We start from the raw sequence: 21369 nt of genomic DNA on the forward strand, positions 1-21369 counted from the left end.
TCTAAACGGTAGGGTAATTAACAAATGGATATTTCTTAGGCATTCTTTTTATCTGAAATTTCACAATTTTCTATACAATTTAAGCCACGTCTGATGTAAATTTATGAAAAAGTTTTAGAAAAACTAACTTTTCGGGAAGGACGTTAACGCGGCGCCGTCCGCGAATTCACTGTTCGACCGTTAATTGCGCTTACTGAAGTAGTGCGTAGGTAGCTGTTGGGTAGCCAAGCTTAAAATGTCTGATTGGGAGGATGAGTACGACCAGGACGGAGTTGCTATCTACAAACCTGCTACAAAACCGGCTTCGGCCTATTGGAAATTTTCATGTAATGACCGTCAAAGGGAAAATGTTGTTTTCGGTGTGAAAAATGGAACCAAATTTGGAGCCCCAAGGGAGAGGAGAGCTAATCGTAGCGGCCCGGGTCCCGAAGTCAACAAGTGGGGAGGTGGAAGTGATCATGGAGACCCCGGACGACAGACGACGTTTAGCAAAGAAGAGTCTTTCCGGCCTCTGACTATCACAGTGGAAACTACTTCAATTGGAAGAGTAATAGGTACGTTGTCAGAATTAATGCGGAGATGAAATTTACAGTAACAAGTCTTTCACAGTCTTAGCAAAGCTGCATTTAGTTGTGTTGTTAGCGTTAGCTTAGATTTGATGGGTCCGCGCGAAGAAGCTGTGTAGGTGATGAGGTTGGCCTATACCCTGGAGGTTCTGCAGGTTTAGACTCTAAAACACATTTTATTCTGTTAAAAGGTCGTGGAGGAGCCACAATCCGTGAACTTCAAGAGAAATCTGGCGCAAGAATTAAGGCAAGTTGGTGATGTTGTGTTAAACAAGTACAACAAATCATGGGAAATCACAGTTTAGAAGCGAAAAACAAAAACTGCTTGAACTTTTAATTTGTTTAGATATGGTTATTTAACTTGGACTTGATAATGCCCTGATGACAATAAACACAATTTTGAGCCTTGAATGGATTCTCATTAACTTATCTTTTCCCTTCATCCCCTTTCCACTCTGTCCCCTCCCCTTTTCCAATTCTTATGAATTCATTGTATCACGTTTGGGTTCTTGGGTGCTTGTGTGTTGGGAGAGGTGTTAGGGCAAACAATGCTGTGCCTGGGCAACAATGCGTTTCCTCTTTCCTATTTCCTAAGAAATTCCTTTGTGGCGCTAAATCAAACTCCCTTCTAAAACTGAACACCCGAAGTAAGAAGCAAAGCACACACTCAAAACTTATGTAAAAAATTGGGCCAATCTCAGGTTTACCAGCCTATTCTCAACATGTTCGCTAACAAGCTCAAATTCGGCATAAGCTTGAGCAAAATGTCAGCATGCTCAGAGTGAACTGCTGAAATATAGATTTGTCAACCTTTTCCTGAGGTTTTCTTTAAATGGGTTTACCTGGCTTGGGGAAGGAACAAGAAAGCAGACTGAGGGAATATTGTAGTTGCCAACTTCCACCTACCAGTTTGTGTGTGGTGGGCCCATACCTTTAAAATCCAATAAAGTTCTGCCATAAATTGGGAAAACGTGTACATTTTTTTGCTCATTTTTAACTTAAAAAATGATCATTCTACTTTATTATTTAGGTTACATGCCTAAAAGATTTAGATTTCCATTGATAGTATCAGCTGATATTGGCTATTTACCAGTCTGTTGCTATCTGCATTATGAAAACCAGTAAATCAAAACATTTTTAGAAAAGACAGGAGAAATGCCCTTCAACCATGTTATCAGTGATGTTTCATAGTTTGTCCACCAGAGGGTACTGTTTATCTTCTCTGTTAGTAATGATCAACAACCAGCTGATTCAAGCAGAGTGTAAACAAGAAGATGAATGATATTCAGGGAAATATGTCATGGCTCTGAAAGGTGGGGAAAGGCATTTTAAATTGCCAAATATCGGTAAAGTGGTCTTAAAAATTGTATTATGGTGTGTGTGTGTGTGTGTGTGTGTGTGTGTGTGTGTGTGTGGTGTTCAGAACTGCAATATATTTTAAAATGTTCTTAATATTTTGTCCCCCATGTGTATTTTCAAATCTCAGATTATAGATGCTATAATCTGAGTGCATGAAGTTTAAAATGCCATCAAACCATCAAAGTTGCTATCCAATGGTAACTTCTGGTACTGACTGTAAATGATAAAAGATATAGTTTTTAGCTCTGTTTCTAAAAGGCTTGAACACAAAATATATTGAAAACTTATTGGGAAGATGAGTCAAAATGGTAGTATTTTTAGAACGAGTGAGAAGTTTAAAATCCCGCAGCCAAATTTACTAAAAATGTGAATATCAGAACTAATTCAGTGCACAGGAAATATGTAAGATGTTATCCTTATACCGTCTTTGTTACTATTCTGTTTGTGTTTTCAGATAAACAAGGGAGGTTATGAAGGTGAGGTAGTCCTTTTTGGGTCCACTGCAGCACAGCAGAAGGCCAAAGAGATGATCGAAGACTTGGTGGCAGAGGGCAACTCCCAATATTGTAATGGTGTGAAATTTATTTATTTGAATTTCTTTTCTTTTAGAAAATGATGATGTTTTCAAAACAATTTTCCTTGGGATTCTTGGTTAATATTTTTTCCACTAACATTTTTTTTAATTCACCAAAAAAGGAAATTGTTTTTAGTACAAATACTACATAATATACTTTTTTTTTATTGTAAATTAGAGCCATTTTAAGTTAATACAGTGGACAAGAATTTGTTTTGCTTTCTGTCTGACCCAACCTTTATATTTCTGAGATTAACATAAATCTGAATATCTCCTTCACAGCATTTAATTCCACCTTTATTTTGCTCATAGTGAGAGTTGTACCTAAATAAGAAGCCTGTGTCAGTTGAAGCAAGATGTTATGTATACCTGAGCTTTTGTCCCATAGATTGCTACATAAGGTTCTGACTTTTGCTGATACGCAGTTGTATCACATTTCATTACTGCACTGCATTCAATTCAATTCAGTTTTATTTATACAGCGCCAAATCACAACAACAGTCACCTAACAGGCGCTTTACATTGTAAGGTATACCCTACAATACTACATACAAAAAATCATATGACCCCCTATGAGCAAGCACTTTGGTGACATCGGGAAGGAAAACTCCCTTTTAACAGGAAGAAACCTCTGGCTTGACTCCAAGCTTCCTCACAGTGTTACTGGAGGCCAAGTTAATGCCATCCAGAGTAAGAATTTGGTTAGATACCATATCTCTAAGATTTTCAGGGCTGAGTACAATAACCTCAGTTTTATCTGAATTTAAAAGCAGAAAATTAGAGGCCATTCAGGTCTATATGTCTTTAAGACATTCCTGCAGTTGAACTATTTGAGGTGTGTTATCTGGCTTCATGGATAAAATGTAAAGTGAAAATGTTTGCTATGTCTTCTGATGATACTGCCTAAGGGAAGCATTTATAATGTAAACAGAATTGGTCCTAGCACTGAACCCTGTGGAACTCCATAATTAACCTTAGTGTGCGAAGAGGACTCCATTTAGATGAACAAATTGGCGTCTATTAGACCTGTAATACCTGCAGCGTGCTCTAATCGTTCTAATATAATATTATGGTCAACAGTAACGAACGCTGCACTGAGGTCTAGCAGGACAAGCACAGAGATGAGTCCACTGTCAGAGGCCATAAGAAGATCACTTGTAACTTTCACTAAAGCTGTTTCTGTGCTGTGTTGGGCTCTGAAACCTGACTGAAACTTTCCAAATAAGCCAATCCTCTGCAGATGATCTGTTAACTGTTTGAAATGAATGATATGAATTTTTGATTCTTAGTGAATGACTATGAAAATATGGATTTTCTTCTCAGGTTCTCGCAGAGGACAAGAGTATGGAGGAAGATGTGGAGGGGAAAAGAATGGCTCTGTCTGGTCTACTGCTGAATTGCAGGCTGCAAATGTTGTCCAGGACCGTCCATCCATAGACTGGGACGCCATCCGGGAGAACAAGGAGAAGTATAAGGAGCTCAAGTGGAAGGGTAAGTGATCATATTTGTCAAAAGGGCACATGACTTCTTATTCAAAACTATTTAGCTATTGATATAGCTTAATTTGGCATTATTGTAGGATAATTGATTAGAAATTAAACCGTGCGCTAAAGTTAAAGACTTTTGTTTTTTTTGGTGTTGGGGATGGAAATTGTGAACCCCATGCACATGTGCCATACCTATAAAATGGCTAAAATCGTACAGTTTATTAATGCTAAGTTACCCTCAAATATGTAAACATAAATTTGCAAATATAATTATCCAAAGCTAAACTTATTTTGTGATATTTTTGCTTTCTTCAGACATCCCACCTATCAAAAAGAAGTTTTACACTGAGGCACCAAGTGTGGCCGTGCTTACAGCAGAGGAAGTTGGTGAATGGAGGTAAATCTTAGTGGTTCTTGGTCATATGCCCATGTACTTCCATATGACAGGGTTTTACATGTATAAACAAAATTTAAGCCAGTTCAGAAAGGAAGATCTCCTCTGTGCTTTTCGTGATGTTATAACACCAGCCATAAAAGACTTAGGTTACCATGCTGACAACAATACCTTAAGTTTGTGAATGTGATAACTCAATTTATAGCAGAAGTCTTTCTACTAAAATCTTGAGTATCTCAGTGACCTTGACCTTAAGGTCAGAGGTTAGGTTTTCTGAAAATCTTATGAATGCCGTAACTTGAGAACAAAGCTCATTTCTGCTGCTTGTATCCATGATCTCATTCTTTCGGTTCTTCTGGTCAATACCCAGAGCTCGTGACCATAGGTGAGGGTAGGTAGGGTAGATCGACCAGCAAATCGAGAGCTTTGCTTTTACACTTAGGTTTCTCTTCACCGTAACAGACAGCGTTTGCATCACTGAAGCCATCTGGTCAGCACCAATCCCTCTGATCCCCGGCTCCGCTCACTCATGAGCAAGGCCCAGAGATTAACAGAGCTGTGGCATTTCTCAACAACAGTGCTCCACCTGGTGGCAGGTGGCTCCATAAAATTTAAGACTCAACAATTTACCAGCATTTGGGCATCAATTAAAATGTTGACAGTTACATTAAACGACTAGTACGTCTGGTAGCCACTGGTGACATTAGCAACAATTAGTTGACTACTCGCGCACATCCCTAGTTCAAATACAGACGGACAGTCTCCGAGTGGTTGGATTTTTCATCCAAAAACTGCTGTAACATTACTTTTGTTGGACTGTTTTTCCTCAGCAAGAAGGGTATGTGGTGGGTTTATCTAAATAACTACTTTTTAGAACTCTGCTCTCTGGCTTTATGGGTTGTGCCTGTGATCATTCTCTTTCTAAAGTCTGCCCTTGATTGAGTGGAGTCTCCCACTCTGACTTTCTTGGCGTTTTTATATTTGGTACATTTTGAATTTGGAGCACCTTCCCCTTAATGTCTGTGCTTTTATTTTTGTATGTGCTTTTTATCTAATGGCATAAATTTGACACTGACAATTGATCACCTTTTAAAAGAGGATGGAAAAAAATACACAGTTATTCAATTTATTGTCATGTTTCTGATATTTAACCTGGAACCAAACACATGGTATTCATCTGCGTTTAGCATGGTACTTGGTACTTTGAATCTGTTTTCATGTTTGTTTACACCTTTTCCTCAGGAAGGAGAACAACAATATCTTTGTGGATGACCTGAACGAGGAAGAAGAGAAACGGCAAATTCCCAATCCCTGTCGCACATTTCTCGAGGCCTTTGAGCTTTATCCAGAGATCATGGAAAACATTGACCGGGTTGGCTTCACCAAACCAACCCCCATCCAGGTATGATCGTGGCACCATAGCAGTTTTTGTTTTTGTTTGTTTGTTTGTTTGTTTTTTATGAGTTTAACCATATTTAAACTTATAAACTTATTAATAAGTTGTAATGATAAATATTTTGAATGTGCCAAATCAGATGAATCTGAATTAGCACAAATCTCTCTGTTGGAATTCTCAGATGTGTGTAAAACCAAATATTTTAGTTTGTTTTATGTGTAAAATGTTTCTTGGTAAACCAGGGAGATTCTTTACCTTATATGTTGTGTAAATGTGTTGTAGGTGGGTTTGGGAACAAAAACTTTCAAATCTGTTAGTGTGTGTGTTGCAATGACATATGCACCTGTAGTGACATGCCCTGTTTCTGCTGTGGGTAAATCCAGTGTTTGACTTTAGTGTCAGCTTTAACAGGAACTCAGCCTATTTTATTATAAATTCTTGGAACTGAGCCAGTAACTGTTGTAGTCTTTCCAAGAAGCAGAACTGAAAATCGGTTGTAGGTGGCATCATGTGTAGTTTTCTTTTCTTTTTGTTTTTTTTAAGAAGGGGGGGGGAAAAAAAACCCTAATTGCATTTTTTCTCTCCGCACACACACAATACAACTTTCATTGAGTTCCTTGATCTAATCTTTTCATTTTTAAAGGTTTTCACTGTGTTAAACGTAATTCTAAGTTTTACTTCCAGTTTCTCACTAACTGAAGTTGCTATATAACAGGGCTGCCACGATTAGTCAACTATCAAAATCGTTGACGACTAATTTAATAGTCGACGCATCGTTTGAAGCTTTCTAAGATCCTGAAAGACGCAGGAATAAGTAAATGGTAAATGGCCTGTATTTGTATAGCACTTTACTTAGTCCCTAAGGACCCCAAAGCGCTTTACACTTACATTCAGTCATTCACCCATTCACACACACATTCACACACTGGTGATGGCAAGCTACATTGTAGCCAAAGCCACCCTGGGGCACACTGACAGAGACGAGGCTGCCGGACACTGGCGGCACCGGGCCCTCTGACCACCACCAGTAGGCAACGGGTGAAGTGTCTTGCCCAAGGACACAACGACCAAGACTGTCCAAGCCGAACTGCCAACTCTTGAGCCACGATCGCCCCAGTAGGATAGTAGGATTTAAGACTGAAACAGAAGATGGCAGCAATGCATGTACAAGGATGGCAGCTGACCTTAAACGCCAAAGAAGAAGCAGTCTCCGGTATCGTAGCTGTGTCCAAATTCAGGGGCTGCATCCTTCGTAGGCCACATTAAAAGGGCGATTACGTGACAGCGATGTGATGAAGGCTGTCCAAATTCAAAGACTCTTCAAAATGGCAAATGCGTCCTACTTTTCCCCAGATTTCAAAGACTGGTCGGGTGTATCCTTTGTGGCCCAGCTCATCCCAGAATTAACGCAGCTCAGCCAATTCCAGTTTCCAGCAATGGCGGCAGCTACTTAGTTTTAATATTACCCTTTCTGCGTCACAAAATAAACTTAAGATATTTTCAGGCGAGAATGTAGTTGTGTTTACTTCAAATGTCTGTTCAATCTATCAAGACATCGCATATTTGCAAAAGTCCTCCGACATTTTCGGAGACAAGCTGACCGGGAGGTCAAGGCTCACTAGAGCCGGCAAGAACAGCGAACACAGACCCCGCAGTCTTTCGCTACTCAGGTTAAACATGATATATAAGTCACTCGGATAACTTAAAAATGAGTAAATTGGTTTGGCTCAGATTAAAGTTATAGTTTTTACACAGCTGAATAAACGTCAAACCAAAAACTGATTAAACAGAAGTGTGAGATGTTAGAGAATTTACTCCAGTGTACTGTTATATTTGAGCGAGCAAGGAGCAGAGGACTGAGTTTATTAAACTCCACTGAAACAATCTGCAAATTTCATTAAAAATTTAATAAACTATCATCTTGTCTTTGCTTTTAGTTAGCGCATACCTTAAACACTTAAAGCTGTATGCTTTTTTTTTTTTTTTTTTTTTTTTTTTTTTGTGTGTGTGTGTGTGTGTGTGTGTCCTGTCTGGCCCTGTAGCAATCAGAATTATTGTCTGAAGGCCAAGAAAAATGCCCAACAGATTTACTTTCCCAAGTGGGCCTTTTGCTATACTGGCCCACTTGATTGTCATAGTTTATTTGATCTTTATTAGTTATTTTTATTCTAAGTTATTGTAATCAGGCCAGACTGGACTCGGGGACGGGAAAGAAAAACAAGAAGAAAAGTTCAGAAGAAAGTTAACAGAAGGAGAGGGAAAGAAAAAGGAGAAAAGAGAGGGAGAGAAAAGACAATGAAAATCTGCTTCATCACCCCCCTTTTTTTTTTTCCCCCTCTTTTCCTGGATCACCTGTTGAGAAAAAAAGAAAACAAGCAGAAGAAGACTAGAGCAATAGAATAAACAACATCATGATGATCTATGGCAATATAACAGTAAATACTAAATGTAAAACATTATTGTGCAGCACGTAAGATCGACAGCGCACAGTGTGCTTTAAGGTAGGATCCAAAAAGGGTGTAGTTTGTGTGTGTGTGTGTGAGCACCCGTGTGTACACCTGTGAGCATGGACGCGCTTGTTTTTAAAAGATTCCTACATGTAATGATCTGTTAGAGGGTGTGGGCCGCCATAGCCCCGTCCTCCAGGGCATGAAGCAGGTATGGAGGAGATCAAAACTCCAGACATCCGGAGGCCCTCAGAAATGTTTAGCTTGTTGTTTCAAGGTCACAAATATCTTTAATTGAAAAAAGTTAAATCTGCATTTGTAAAATCAACCAGTGGTGACTAGAGCATCCCGTGTAGGTTGTTACTTGTTTTGGAACAGACAATATTTGGGTTTTTAATCAAAATTTAAAGAAACTGTTCAAAGTAAACATAAATAATGAGAGGTTTTGACATTACCCTGCTTCTCACATGCCTGAAGCATCCTTCAGTGACTGAGCACCTAATGTATGATAAGATTTAAATTATCCAAACATGGGGAAATTTGTGTATTACCACATCTCGGGTACACGTAGCAGAACGAAAGCAACAAAGAGTATACCGCAATAAAATAAGCAAAATGTAATTACAGTGAGCTCTGTCATGCTGGATTTCATTTTTATTACAACGGAAGATGTAGAGAATGGAAATGAGCAAGTAGTTGGGATGGCAGCAGAAATAGAGAGCAAGCCACTGAGCCAGTAACCGTTTAATAAAAGGATAAACACAGAATGCACTAGAGACTGATTTCGTTATCTGTTCTCATCCACCACAGGGGATTCAGTTTAATTTTATTTACAGTATCAGGGTAAAGTCCTTGCAGTGGCACAGACAGAAACTCAATCTTACCCTACCGGTAAGCACTGGGCAAGATGAGCTATAAATAATTTTATTAACAGTAATAAAACATTTCCCGCCCTTCACACTGAACCTACGCCATGGAGTACTTTCTGGAGTACTTTCTTTTCATACTTGGGTCACATCAGAATTCATGATGGTATGCTGCATAGGGAAATGAAACACCATCTCTCTTTCAAAGTTTAACTTTCATTTCCAGATTTAACTTTCATTTCACAGTAGGAATCTGGTCAGATTGAAAGCAATATTACATGTAGTGGAACAACCAGTTCTGTACAATGAATCACTATTTATAGCTCCACACTGCACAGCAATGTAAGCACAAGCCTGCTGACATGATGTTGCAGTAATGACAAATACATACTTGCTTCAATATGTTCTTGGAGTTTTTTTCAGTTGCAGAATAAACAGTTTCTGTCTCTTCAACAGGAGGTTTCTAACATGCGACTAACCTAAACATATATTTTAAAATGTATCATTTTTTTTTATATATATCATAAAAAATGTTGTTTTTGTTCTTGCATAGTCTCCATATAAAAGATTTTGGGTAATCTTTATTTATTTATTTTATTTCTCACATGCTAACATTAAAGTTAGTCTTATACCAGATGTGGAGTTATATATGATGATGACTTTTTAAAATATAGTTTTTAATATTTCTTCAGTCTCAAGCGTGGCCAGTGCTACTGAGTGGCGAGGACCTGATAGCCATCGCTCAGACTGGAACAGGGAAAACACTGGCCTACCTGCTGCCGGGGTTCATCCACATGGATGGGCAGCCTGTGTGAGTGTAGAAAAACCTTATTTTTAGCACAATCTGAGTGTAACTGGCGCCACGTTCTCAAATAATAGATAGCGCTGTTTTGTTCAATTCCTTTCAGAAGAGGATACCTACAATAATTTTGCCTCTTCCTCTATTAAATCTTTATCTTTTTGTCCTTTGAGTAGACCTAGAGCTGAGCGGGATGGTCCAGGCATGTTAGTGCTAACTCCTACCAGAGAGCTGGCCCTGCAGATTGAAGCAGAGTGCAACAAGTACCGCTATAAGGGTTACAAAAGGTCATAAGTCACTAAAAATAAATTAAAATCAATGATCATGTGATGTAGAGAGGGCATGATAACGACTGTTCCTTCTGCATCTCTCTCAGTATCTGTATCTATGGTGGAGGTGATAGGAGAGGCCAGATCAACCTAGTGAGGGATGGCGTGGACATCGTGATTGCTACACCCGGCCGCCTCAATGACCTACAGATGAATGAGCTCATCAACCTCCGCTCCATAACCTACTTGGTCAGCTCTTTATGTCTATGCATGTTTGCTTTCCTCAAAGCTTGTGTTGGTCCACAGTGTAGAAAAAAAGCCCATGAAAGTGTTCTTGTAGCATTTGACAGGAAGCCTAATTAAATGCGTAAACAATAGGTGTAGAAATATCTGCGCAGGTCATAGCAAGGATCCACATCTAAAACTAAATCTAAAATTACCAATGTGTTTTAACTTTTCTAATCTGCAGCCAGCGAAAGGATTATCAAATTAAGAAGGTAAAATCAGAGCTGTCTGTATGCAGATAAACTGTTGTTTGTGAAATTTGATTGATTTCTGATAGACTTAAAGTATCCCTTTCTAGTAGGCATACTTGCACGTAGAATGGATGGATTTATATTATAATGTATAAGTTTCTAGTAATTTGTGCCATAGTCTTATAGATTAAACTAGCAGTGTACACCATTGGTCCCCAACCCCTGGGCCTCGGACCGGTACCGGGCCACGAGAGTTGAGGCTCAGGGGTGAAATGTATGGTTTTCAGGGTTTTTATCGGTTTTCAGCATTATTTTTTTTATCGTTAAGTCAGTTTTCCTGGGTCTTTTCACGTGTGTTATGAATAAATCTTCTTTTTTTCAGTTTTATTTTGTTGTATTTATCCGCGACACCTTAAAGGTCTGTGAAAATATTGTCGGGCATAAACTGGTCCGTGGCGCAAAAAAGCTTGGGGACCGCTGGTTTACACCATAATCAACCAGGCTTTTTTTGGGCCCAGAAAATTATACTTGTATACTTGAGGCTTGTAAACATGTAATCTACTGGCTGCTGACACATGGTGCATAGTAGGTGGGTTTTATTTTGTATATTTGGCGTACTCATGTTGTGTGTGTGGTGAAAACGAGATGCGCTGTCTTTAGTAACTACTCTTTTAAAAAGGTGCTGGACGAGGCTGACCGTATGTTAGATATGGGCTTTGAACCCCAAATTATGAAGATTCTTCTGGACATCCGTCCAGATCGACAGACTGTCATGACCAGGTATAAACAATTTGCCATCAGTTAATGATGAAACTGACCACATGAACACACAACACATCCAATTCAGGAACAAGTGCATTTAAATGGTTGACTTTAAACATGAAAACCATCAAGTATTGGTTGGTGTTCATCCAGAGTTGTAGAATATAATGTATGTATGGAAATTAAAACAACCTTTCTATGCCCGTTATTTCTCATGTTTCAGTGCAACTTGGCCCACAGGTGTGAGACGACTGGCCAAATCCTACCTAAAGAATCCCATGATGGTTTATGTGGGCACCCTGGACTTGGCTGTAAGTAGAAATGAATCCAATCAGTGATTTAAATGTCCTGACTATTTTTTTTTTTTTTTTTGTATATTGTCCCATCATAATCCCACCATAAGGTCGTCAAGTATAAGTTTATTTATATGGCACATTTACAAAAGCTCATCCTTCAAACTACACTGAACAAAAATATAAACGCAACACTTTTGTTTTTGCTCCCATTCCCCATGGGATGGACGTAGAGACCTAAAATTCAATCCAGATACACAATATAACCATCCCTCCCAAACAGTGGTCACAAATCAGTCCAAATGTGTGGTAGTGGGCACATCTGCTATATTGAGATAATCCATCCCACCTCACAGGTGTGCCACATCAGGATGCTGATCTGACATCATGAGTAGTGCACAGGTGTACCTCAGACTGCCCACAACAAAAGGCCACCCTGGAATGTGCAGTTTTGTCTCACAGCAAAATGCCACAGATGCCACAAGCAATGAGGGAGCGTGCAATTGGCATGCTGACAGCAGGAATGTCAACCAGATCTGTCGCCCGTGCATTGAATGTTCATTTCTCAACCATAAGCCGTCTCCACAGGCGTTTCAGAGAATATGGCAGCACATCCAACCGGCCTCACAACCGCAGACCTCGTGTAACCACACCAGCCCAGGACCTCCACATCCAGCAGGTTCACCTCCAAGATCGTCTGAGACCAGCCACCCAGACAGCTGCTGGAACAATTGGTTTACACAACCAAACAATTTCTGCACAAACTGTCAGAAACCATCTCAGGGACGCTCAACTGCATGCCCGTCGTCCTCATCGGGGTCTTGACCTGACTCCAGCTCGTCGCCGTAACAGACTTGTGTGGGCAAATGCTCACATTCGATGGCGTCTGGCACGTTGGAGAGGTGTGCGCTTCACGGATGAATCATGGTTCACATTGTTCAGGGCAGATGGCAGCTGAGAATGTCCCAGTTCTTGCATGGCCAGCATACTCACCGGACATGTCACCCATTGAGCATGTTCGGGATGTGCTTGACCGGCGTATACGACAGCATGTACCAGTTCCCACGAATATCCAACAACCTCGCACAGCCATTGAAGTGGAGTGGACCAACATTCCACAGGCCACAATTGACAATCTGATAGACTCCATGCGACGATGTGTTGCACTGCATGAGGCAAATGGTGGTCACACCAGATACTGACCGGTTCTGGGTCCCCAGACCCCCAATAGCGCAAAAAACTGCACATTCCAGGGTGGCCTTTTGTTGTGGGCAGTCTGAGGTACACCTGTGCACTACTCATGATGTCAGATCAGCATCCTGATGTGGCACACCTGTGAGGTGGGATGGATTATCTCAATATAGCAGATGTGCCCACTACCACACATTTGGACTGATTTGTGACCACTGTTTGGGAGGGATGGTTATATTGTGTATCTGGAATGAATTTTAGGTCTCTACGTCCATCCCATGGGGAATGGGAGCAGTAACAAAGGTGTTGCGTTTATATTTTTGTTCAGTGTAAAATGCAATTGAAATAAGTAAAATGCACAACAATGATGAAATAAAAATATAAAAGAAAGAATAATACAAGACAATACAAATAACTAAAACAACAATGACTAAGGCTGTTAAAACAAAATGCTTGGGTCAACATGTGCTAAAGACAGTCCATAAAAATGTATCCTCAGTAAAGATTTACAATGTTCCAGGGTTTGCACAGCACTAATATTTAGAGACAGACTATTCCAGAGTCTGGGACCTACCATGGAGAAGCCTCTGTTGCCACAGGATTTAAGTTTAGACCGTGGTTAACATTAGTTTTGAACTGGACCTCATGGTTCTTTCTGGAGTATAAATAAATACAGCTAGGATAGGTAAGATGGATGAATTAGCAACAATCAAACTACTGTATTTCACATGGTTGTTTAGTGACTTAAAAACTAAAAGTTAGCTGGATACTGGAGAGATGGTTTCTGTCTGACTTTTGCATGTCTGACAGTTGAGAATTTGTTCATTTATTCTTGGCAGACATGTTATTTACTTTAAAGTTCTAAATAGCGTATGCCCGTTTGGATTCTGTTTACATGCTTCCTGTGTTTCTATTCTTGTCAGGCTGTTAACACGGTGCAGCAAACAGTGCTGATTGTTCGCGAAGAGGAGAAAAAGTCGTATCTGTTTGACTTCATCAGAAACATGCAACCGGAGGAAAAAGTAATCATCTTTGTTGGCAAGAAGCTTGCGTAAGTGCGGAGTTGGTTCATAGTTGTGGCTGTTCACCACTGTTACAGTTGGATAAACACACATCAGCATTGGTACCCACTTTAATCGCTTGTCCTTTGTTTTGCTCGTTTCCATTTTTGTTCAACATCAGAGTTGATGACCTGTCCAGTGATATGTGCCTTCAAGGTTTGGCTGTGCAGAGTCTCCATGGTGACCGTGAACAGTGTGACCGTGAAGAAGCTCTCAAGGACTTTAAAAACGGTATGTAACGTGAAGGGAAAAGTGCTTTGAAAAATAGTCTGCATGGCACTAGCAGAGAAAATGGAAACACATTTTTGTGTGTAGCTGGTAGTCTTATTTTAAACTAAAGACAACCACAAATAATGGCTGTTGGATCGAAGTTATGACAGAATAAGTGTTGTATCTTTTTCCAGGTCGAGTTCGTATCCTCGTGGCCACAGATTTGGCATCTCGAGGGTTGGATGTCCATGACGTAACACACGTCTTCAACTTTGACTTCCCACGTAACATCGAGGAATATGTTCATCGTGTAGGTCGCACTGGCAGAGCAGGGTAAGAGAGTGTGCATGCAGACTTTACTGCCAGGCTGTGCTTGTGCTAGCTTGTGATGTTGATGCATGTTTCGTTTCAGACGTTCAGGTGCTGCTGTGACCCTGGTGACAAGAGAGAACTGGAGAATGGCACCTGAGCTAATTCCCATCATGGAGCGAGCAGGACAGGTTGGCAAAAACATATTTTGTGTTGACATAAATACACTTTTGATTGAGTAGACTTTTTTTTTTCTCCTTCAAAATGTAACATAATTCCTGAGAATTCTGTGCATGTGTACTTATATTATAATACAGCTGACAAACTGATAGTCTTTTTTTTTTTTTTTTTTTAATTCTTTATTTCTAAACTATTACTTCCCGAAGGTGATTACAGGCATTAATCAACACAATTTACAAGGGAAAAACAAAACAAAATGAAAGAAAAAGAAAAAAGAGAAGGGGAAAAAAAAAAGAAAAAATAGTCGGGAGTGACCAGTTAGCTAGGTTGGTGGTTTCAAGCTTTGAAAAGAAGATTCGGCTTATGGGTATTGGCATATAGGACCCACTTATCCCAACACAAATGGAACCAACCCACCCTGTCATTGACATAAGCTGTTACCTCCTCCATCCTATAAATCTCTAGCGTAATTTCCCACCATAATGACAAGGTCAGTATATCTTGCAAGGACCATTTCTTAGTTATACCTTTCTTACTTGCAACAAGTAAAGCTCTTAACAGACATGTATCATTTTTAGACCAGTTCTGCGGTATACAACCAAAAAAGATTGTCTTCATGTCCAAAGGGAATGTACAGTCAAAAATGCCTTGTAATGTACCATGAATGTCTTTCCAGTAGGTCCGTAGCAAAGAACAGTCCCACATAATATGGGTGTGATGTGCTCGTTGGTGTCCACAGTTTCTCCAACACACAGGAGGATTCCCATCATAATGAGCCTTTTGACACGGAGTAATAAAGAACCTTATCAAAGACTTCCATCCAAATTCCCTCCAGCTAAAAACTGATAGTCTTAACAAATCCTTTTGCAGGATATCCCAGAGGAGCTGTTGCTTATGGCAGAAAGGTATCAAAAGCACAAGAAAGAGAAGGAAATGTCCAATCCAAGGGGAGGACAGGGGCGAGGAGGAGGGAGAAGAAATGGTGGAACAGACCGCGGCCAAAACTGGGGGTTCTAATACAGAGCTCTCCATGTAAGTTTTCCCGCCATGTTCCTCCACCTTACTCTGACAGGAATTAACAGTCAAATTACTGTATTTCACATGGTTATGAGAATGTTCATTTTCTTATCCTTTTCTCCACAGGCTGGAGCAAGGTCTCAATCTACCTGTGTTATTTCTTTTTAATGTGCATTTCAGTTCTTTATTTTCTGTTATTGAAAGGTTTGCTTGCTGGATTATATCTATGATCATTTGGCAACTTGCACCTAATTGTTTTCTTCTCTTAAAAGACTTTAAAATGCACATTTTTCTCTGCCATAAACTTTTCTGTCTGTTATCATTCAGAATATTTTGTGTTATCTCTTGGTTGTGGAAAGTTTAATAAATTGTTATCTTAAAAAGAAATGACATGTTGTGCATGCATTAATGGCTTCTTCCTTTAGAACTTAACCATAGAATTGTGGTAATAATTGAATCTACTTTCTTAATTGCCTATATTAATGGTCAAAAATTACATGGACACTGTTGGGGGTAAATGCTCATAATTTGGGGGGGAAATAATAATATCATGGAAAAAGAGAAAAGTCAGGTCTTTTGGAAAAAAAAATTGTCAAACAGGAAGTGATGGTTTGCGTTAAGCTCAACAGCTTGTCTGCTTTACTTGCTCAAGATGTTTAGTCTGCTGACCACATCAGTTTACTTGGAGATCTGATTTATAAGAAAATCTAAGCACAAACACTGCTGTTCATTCCTATAAAAATGTGTATTTCAAAACTTAATGAGTCAGCTATGTTATGCCAGTCTGATGGCTAAATCTAAAATAGAAGTGCAAAAACTGAGCCTGTCAGCACTTGTTGTAAGCAAGCTGAAAAATTGTGCGTTTATTGTCCTCAATCACTACGTTTTTTTTTTTCAGCCCCAGTTAAGATGCCATTCTAAGGTGTATATATTTTACAAATAAGAGGTATCGTCTGGCTTCACAATAAAGTAAAAGTCAGTTAACAAAGCTTACAAATGTAATGTGTTTTTAATATGTCAGCTATTAATCAGCAAACGACATCACCTTTTCATTGACCATATAAAGCGATACATTTAAGGATTCAGTCAGAATATAATAAAGAAACATGTAATAAGAAAAGTATATTAGTACTTGTGTTATTGTTCTCCTAAATCTCAATTTACGAGTAACATTTCTTACAAATGGGTTGCAAACCAGAAAACAACAAAATCACATCAAAACTCAAAGCTGCAAATTAAAGTTTCAACTGTACAGATATGATTAAGGGGAAATAAGATAACTAAAACTAAAGCAATGAAATCGGTAAAACAAACTGTATTTGCATAGTTGCTGGATTGCCTGTGCTTATTTGAGGCATTGTAAACACAATGGGACTTCCCAAAAAAGTTGATTCTGTTTATTTGGATGCAGCATTTGATTGAGCATGCATCAAGACACTATAGGACTTACAAAAATCACGAGTCCAGATGTGCATTAATTAATTTCCATTTTTAAGTTGTTCCCTAAAAATAGGAAAGCCTTTCCGGCGTTCCTCCCTGATAGCATCGGACAGACCTTTGCAAACTCTAATACCAGAGAACAGGTTCTGACTTGGAATGAAAAAGTTGCATAGTTGACCATTTTCCAAGTAACCTTCAAAGTCCTGCAGGAGCACCTGGAAACAGTCGCTCAGGTCTGAGACTCTCCACTTGTTGTCATCAGTTCGCAAGCAACAGGCATGTAAGAGTGTAGTTTTGGCATGATAAGAGCAAAACTTGTCAAATGAAGAATCCCTTTCCTTCAGCAGATGTAGCAGGTGCTTTAGGAGTTTCAGACAGGACTTTCTGTGTGCAAGGAGAAAGATACAGAGATTTTGGGACCTTGGATAATTAAACTTTCACAACATGACATTAGGTAAGAAATCCTTAAACGTATCAAACATTTTCTTCAGTCTGCTTACTTTCTTGAGTTGAGAGATAGGTATATGTGCATAGAAATGGATGGATATAAGTGTCTAGAGATGGAGATATAGGGGTGTGTTTGTGTTTAATATAGAGCTGCAATGATTCATCCAGCAATTGAATAATAAAAAAAAAATCTTTGCTTCGATGCTTTGTTTAACACACGACTCTGTAGCGCACCCTTATCACCATGGAAATGCGGGCATGTCAGCTGCATTTGTGACAAAAAGCAAACCTGTAATAGAACTGTATTTAGGAGCAGTGAACGACTACAGAGTCTGCCGACACTAAACCTATGAGGCCCCCAGTTTTCAACAAAAGCATCGATAACACAAAAAGCTGCAATGATGATGACGCTGGCAAAGTTTAACATGAATCTGCAGTAAGCCTCCAGAAGTTGTATTAAAACATGCAGACAAACTGTTAACTTAGCCTGATACCATGTTTAAATTATACAGCTTAATGAAGGCTGACGACGTACATGAAACCGATACCTGCAGCAAGCAAAGGGGGGACATGAGGTTTACTAGATCAGATTAATTTCAGGGCTTTCGCAACATTTATCAGATTGAAGGTGAAATGATATAAAATGATGTGTTAATTAAATTGCATTAATATTTGAGAATATGAAGAAACGCTTTTTCACAAGCCAATAAAAATGTACATGGGCCAATAAAACTCTGGACACTGAATTATTATTACTATTAAGTAACACCTGCACCATTATAACATTTGTTTTCAGCAGCACAGAAAGTATGCATCAAACTTTCCATCAACTATGGAATGCTGATATTCTCGCTTTCCTTCATTGCAGCCACCACATTCTCTTTTAAAGGCCTACAGATACAAACTCGCTCTTTGCTTGACCTCAAACACAGGCACACACAGATGCACAAAAATTCGGAAACATGAATGCACAACAAATCTACCTCGTCAAGGAGATAAAACTTGTACTTGAAAGTATTTATATATTTTTGCATTTAAGAAAACGCTTTCTTTAAAACATTTAATTTAATATGGTGCATAAATACAATGAAAGGGTTTCGTTCTTTCTGTTGTTGTTAACAGATTTCAAAACATTGCAATTTCTAAAATGGAAACTAATTAGCAGTTCATTTTGAAAGACGTTTTCGCTTTTAAATGTCTATTATTGCTCATTAATAAGAAATAAGACAAGTAGTTATCCAATTAATAGACTCATGTACCAAACACCAACAAACCACATGGTTGGATGAATAATTTTTTTGCCATTGTGTTCATTTTCTACCAGAAAGCAATAATTTGGTTTAATAAGCATGTTGTTCTAACCTGCAGCAGTTTTCTCCACTTTGTTCACAGCAAGTCTTCTTTGATCCATGATTTTTCAGGATGGCCTTCTCAATGTGAGAGAATGAAACTCTCCAAACATCTGTATGTTAGAGATGACGGAAGAGAACAGGGACATTTTAAGCTTTTTATACCATCATGAAAATTGCACATTTTGAACTGTAGTAACATTGGTCAAGTGTTAAAGGGGATTTCTGCTTCAGTGGGAAACCTACACCGTAGCTACGATATAACTGCCAAACCCTCTGAAACCATATGCCATTACTTTATATATAACCCTTTCATAAATCCTGTTGACTACATTTTATTTACCAACGTAAGCAACGGTAATACACATGAAAATGCACAGAAACATTGAAAATGACTTTTTGGCACAACACTGACAACAATGTCAGCCACAAACATTCTAACCAGGATTCAGTTGTCTTATAATACTGTGTCCTTTCTCACTTCTACTGCAGTTAACAAAAACTTTATCTATTTCGTTCAGTGGCTCACAATCACATGATTTTTTTTTTTAATTCACTAATTGAGAGAGGTTAAACTTACCTTTATTACGGACACCATCATTTTCCACTGTACCCTTGCCCTCATATTTTGGGACCAGATAATATGGCTCTCGCTTGTAATCTTGCTTAACTTTATGCCCGAGCCAGCACTCTATTTTAAGGCCTTGGGTTGTGAAAGGCGGCCAGCTTGATTTAACCATAAGGCAGAGAACAACATCCAGCGAAATTGGGACTGATTGTACATGTGTGGTCAGGGTCACTGCTGGACAGCCTTTTTTCTTCTTGTCCACCTTCCATCCTGAAAGAACAAAGAAAAAACCTAACTCCAGACATTCTATGGTACTGGATGCTGTATATTAATACATTACAATATAGAAAGCATAGATAAATAAGCATGTTAAATTAAAGGCCTTGTCAAATTGAATTCTTCCTCAGGCCCTTTTTTACTGTAAAATTGAAATTTCACTAAAACTAACTTAAACTTTGATACTTACCAGTAAAATTCTTGACACATTTCTTCACTTCTTCTCTGAACTCATTGAGCATCTTGGTAGCAGATAAAATGCCATTTTCTAGAAATCTTTCCAGATTCTTCTGGCCACGTTTTAATTCCACACTGTAAAATGCGCCATCAGTTCCAAATGGTTCAAGTTTCACCCGATCAACCAAGATGGGCAGCATGACGTCAAATTCATCGGGATTACAAATCTGTGCAACATACAAGTCATACATCAGATTGGACCACAAATCCTGTCCTGAGTTAATTGCGGGAACTCAGAGTGTAAAACCTTACCTTTAGATTTTCATAGTAGCTTCCTGTTTTTAGGGGTTCTTGTACGTCATTAAAGCTTAATGTATTCTGTTTTAAATGATTGATTATATTTTTTATTATCGCATTTATGACTTCTGCTGCGTTTGCTTTGTCAGTCATCTTAATTTTCATTTTTTTCAGAGTTTCCTTAAGGATATAATCTGTTGAAGCTTTTTCTTCGGTCATGTCTTTCCTTTTTAAGTCCTCAGATTTTCCTGGTGCAACCTTTGTATCCTGCACAACAGATTGTACTTCTACTTTTGGCTTGGCACCACAGGCTTTTGCTGGTGGTGATTTGGCTTTGCCAGCACATATTTCGGTACCCTCTGGCTTTACTTCCTTTTCAAGTCCTTGTGATTTTGTCCTGTCAGAACATCTTTTTGTTCTTGTGGTTTTTGGAATTTCCTTTTTCTCCAGTTTCTCCAGTGGAAGTTGTTCTGTTGACTTGGTCCTGGTCGCACAAGTTCTCTGCGCTCTGCTGTGTTGAGATTCTCCTCTGGCACTGTCAGGAGGAAACTTTTCTTCAGCTTTGTTTGGATTTTTCTGCTCCGCTTTCTTTGGTTTCTGTTTCATTTGTTTTTCACTCTGCTTCCCTTCTGTTAAATCAGGAGAACTTACTTTAGTGCACTCAGCGTCGAGACTGTTTAGCTTGCGCGGTTTCCCTCTCCCAGCCATGACAGTGTAATGAATGAAACTTGTCTGCCAAGATTAATCCTTAGTGTGTCCTTTTATTGTATGAGAACACACCCCTTTACTTTGCCACACCCTTCCCTTATGTTGATTCAGCCTTTGACGTATACTCACCGGATGTAAACTGTGAGTGAAAGCTTTTCTGCAGGTCCTATTGCATGTAGTCCTCACGTATGCTATGCTGTGTTTATTGTGTAATAGCACAATCACTCGGTGAGTGCTGGGCTTATTACTTCCTGGATGATTGCTATTGGCCATAGGGTGAGGCTATAGCCTTCTAAGGTGCTGACACAGCACTGTGCCTGCAATTTTATAAACTTGATCTTTGTTTGAAATTCTTATTAGTTTCTCTTTTATTTCTATATCAATAGCTACATCTTGTGGATAGAAAGGTGTATTGCAGATATTGTGTCATATTTTAAGAATCTTAAATTTC

The 21369-nt window shown here is 39.0% G+C and overlaps 2 protein-coding genes across 2 annotated transcripts; one reads left to right on the forward strand and one right to left on the reverse strand.

Moving 5' to 3' along the window:
* Positions 1-145: 145 nt before the first annotated feature.
* On the forward strand, positions 146-16043 carry ddx43 (DEAD (Asp-Glu-Ala-Asp) box polypeptide 43). Its single transcript, XM_086258931.1, has 17 exons — positions 146-554; positions 758-813; positions 2380-2497; positions 3823-3990; positions 4302-4383; positions 5623-5782; positions 9782-9900; positions 10065-10175; positions 10265-10406; positions 11313-11413; positions 11619-11706; positions 13803-13930; positions 14062-14171; positions 14345-14483; positions 14563-14650; positions 15510-15671; positions 15783-16043. The coding sequence occupies exons 1-16, from the start codon at positions 236-238 to the stop codon at positions 15654-15656; spliced, it is 2076 nt and encodes a 691-aa protein (XP_086115057.1). The 5' UTR covers positions 146-235; the 3' UTR covers positions 15657-15671; positions 15783-16043.
* cgasa (cyclic GMP-AMP synthase a) lies at positions 15909-21284 on the reverse strand. The gene is made up of 5 exons (XM_086258933.1): positions 20226-21284; positions 19927-20140; positions 19473-19730; positions 18906-19005; positions 15909-17480 (listed from the first exon to the last, which is right to left on the reverse strand). The coding sequence occupies exons 1-5, from the start codon at positions 20916-20918 to the stop codon at positions 17135-17137; spliced, it is 1611 nt and encodes a 536-aa protein (XP_086115059.1). The 5' UTR covers positions 20919-21284; the 3' UTR covers positions 15909-17134.
* Positions 21285-21369: the final 85 nt, after the last annotated feature.

This window comes from Aulonocara sp. 'chitande type north' Nkhata Bay, linkage group LG13 (genome assembly GCF_057382095.1).
Source record: "Aulonocara sp. 'chitande type north' Nkhata Bay isolate Kocher_YH1m ecotype deep benthic linkage group LG13, A_spYH_male_GT1.1, whole genome shotgun sequence".
Classification (NCBI taxonomy): Eukaryota; Metazoa; Chordata; class Actinopteri; order Cichliformes; family Cichlidae; genus Aulonocara; species Aulonocara sp. 'chitande type north' Nkhata Bay.

What these genes read in the sequence shown, in the direction of transcription:
- ddx43 (XM_086258931.1), top strand. Translation starts at nt 236, where the DNA reads ATGTCTGATTGGGAGGATGAGTACGACCAGGACGGAGTTGCTATCTAC. An exon ending in TAAGGAGCTCAAGTGGAAGG is followed by an intron (nt 3,991 to 4,301) that starts GTAAGTGATCAT and finishes TGCTTTCTTCAG; the next exon opens with ACATCCCACCTATCAAAAAG. An exon ending in GGTCGCACTGGCAGAGCAGG is followed by an intron (nt 14,484 to 14,562) that starts GTAAGAGAGTGT and finishes GTTTCGTTTCAG; the next exon opens with ACGTTCAGGTGCTGCTGTGA.
- cgasa (XM_086258933.1), bottom strand. Translation starts at nt 20,918, where the DNA reads ATGGCTGGGAGAGGGAAACCGCGCAAGCTAAACAGTCTCGACGCTGAG. An exon ending in GCTACTATGAAAATCTAAAG is followed by an intron (nt 20,141 to 20,225) that starts GTAAGGTTTTAC and finishes TATGTTGCACAG; the next exon opens with ATTTGTAATCCCGATGAATT. An exon ending in ATGTGTCAAGAATTTTACTG is followed by an intron (nt 19,731 to 19,926) that starts GTAAGTATCAAA and finishes TTGTTCTTTCAG; the next exon opens with GATGGAAGGTGGACAAGAAG.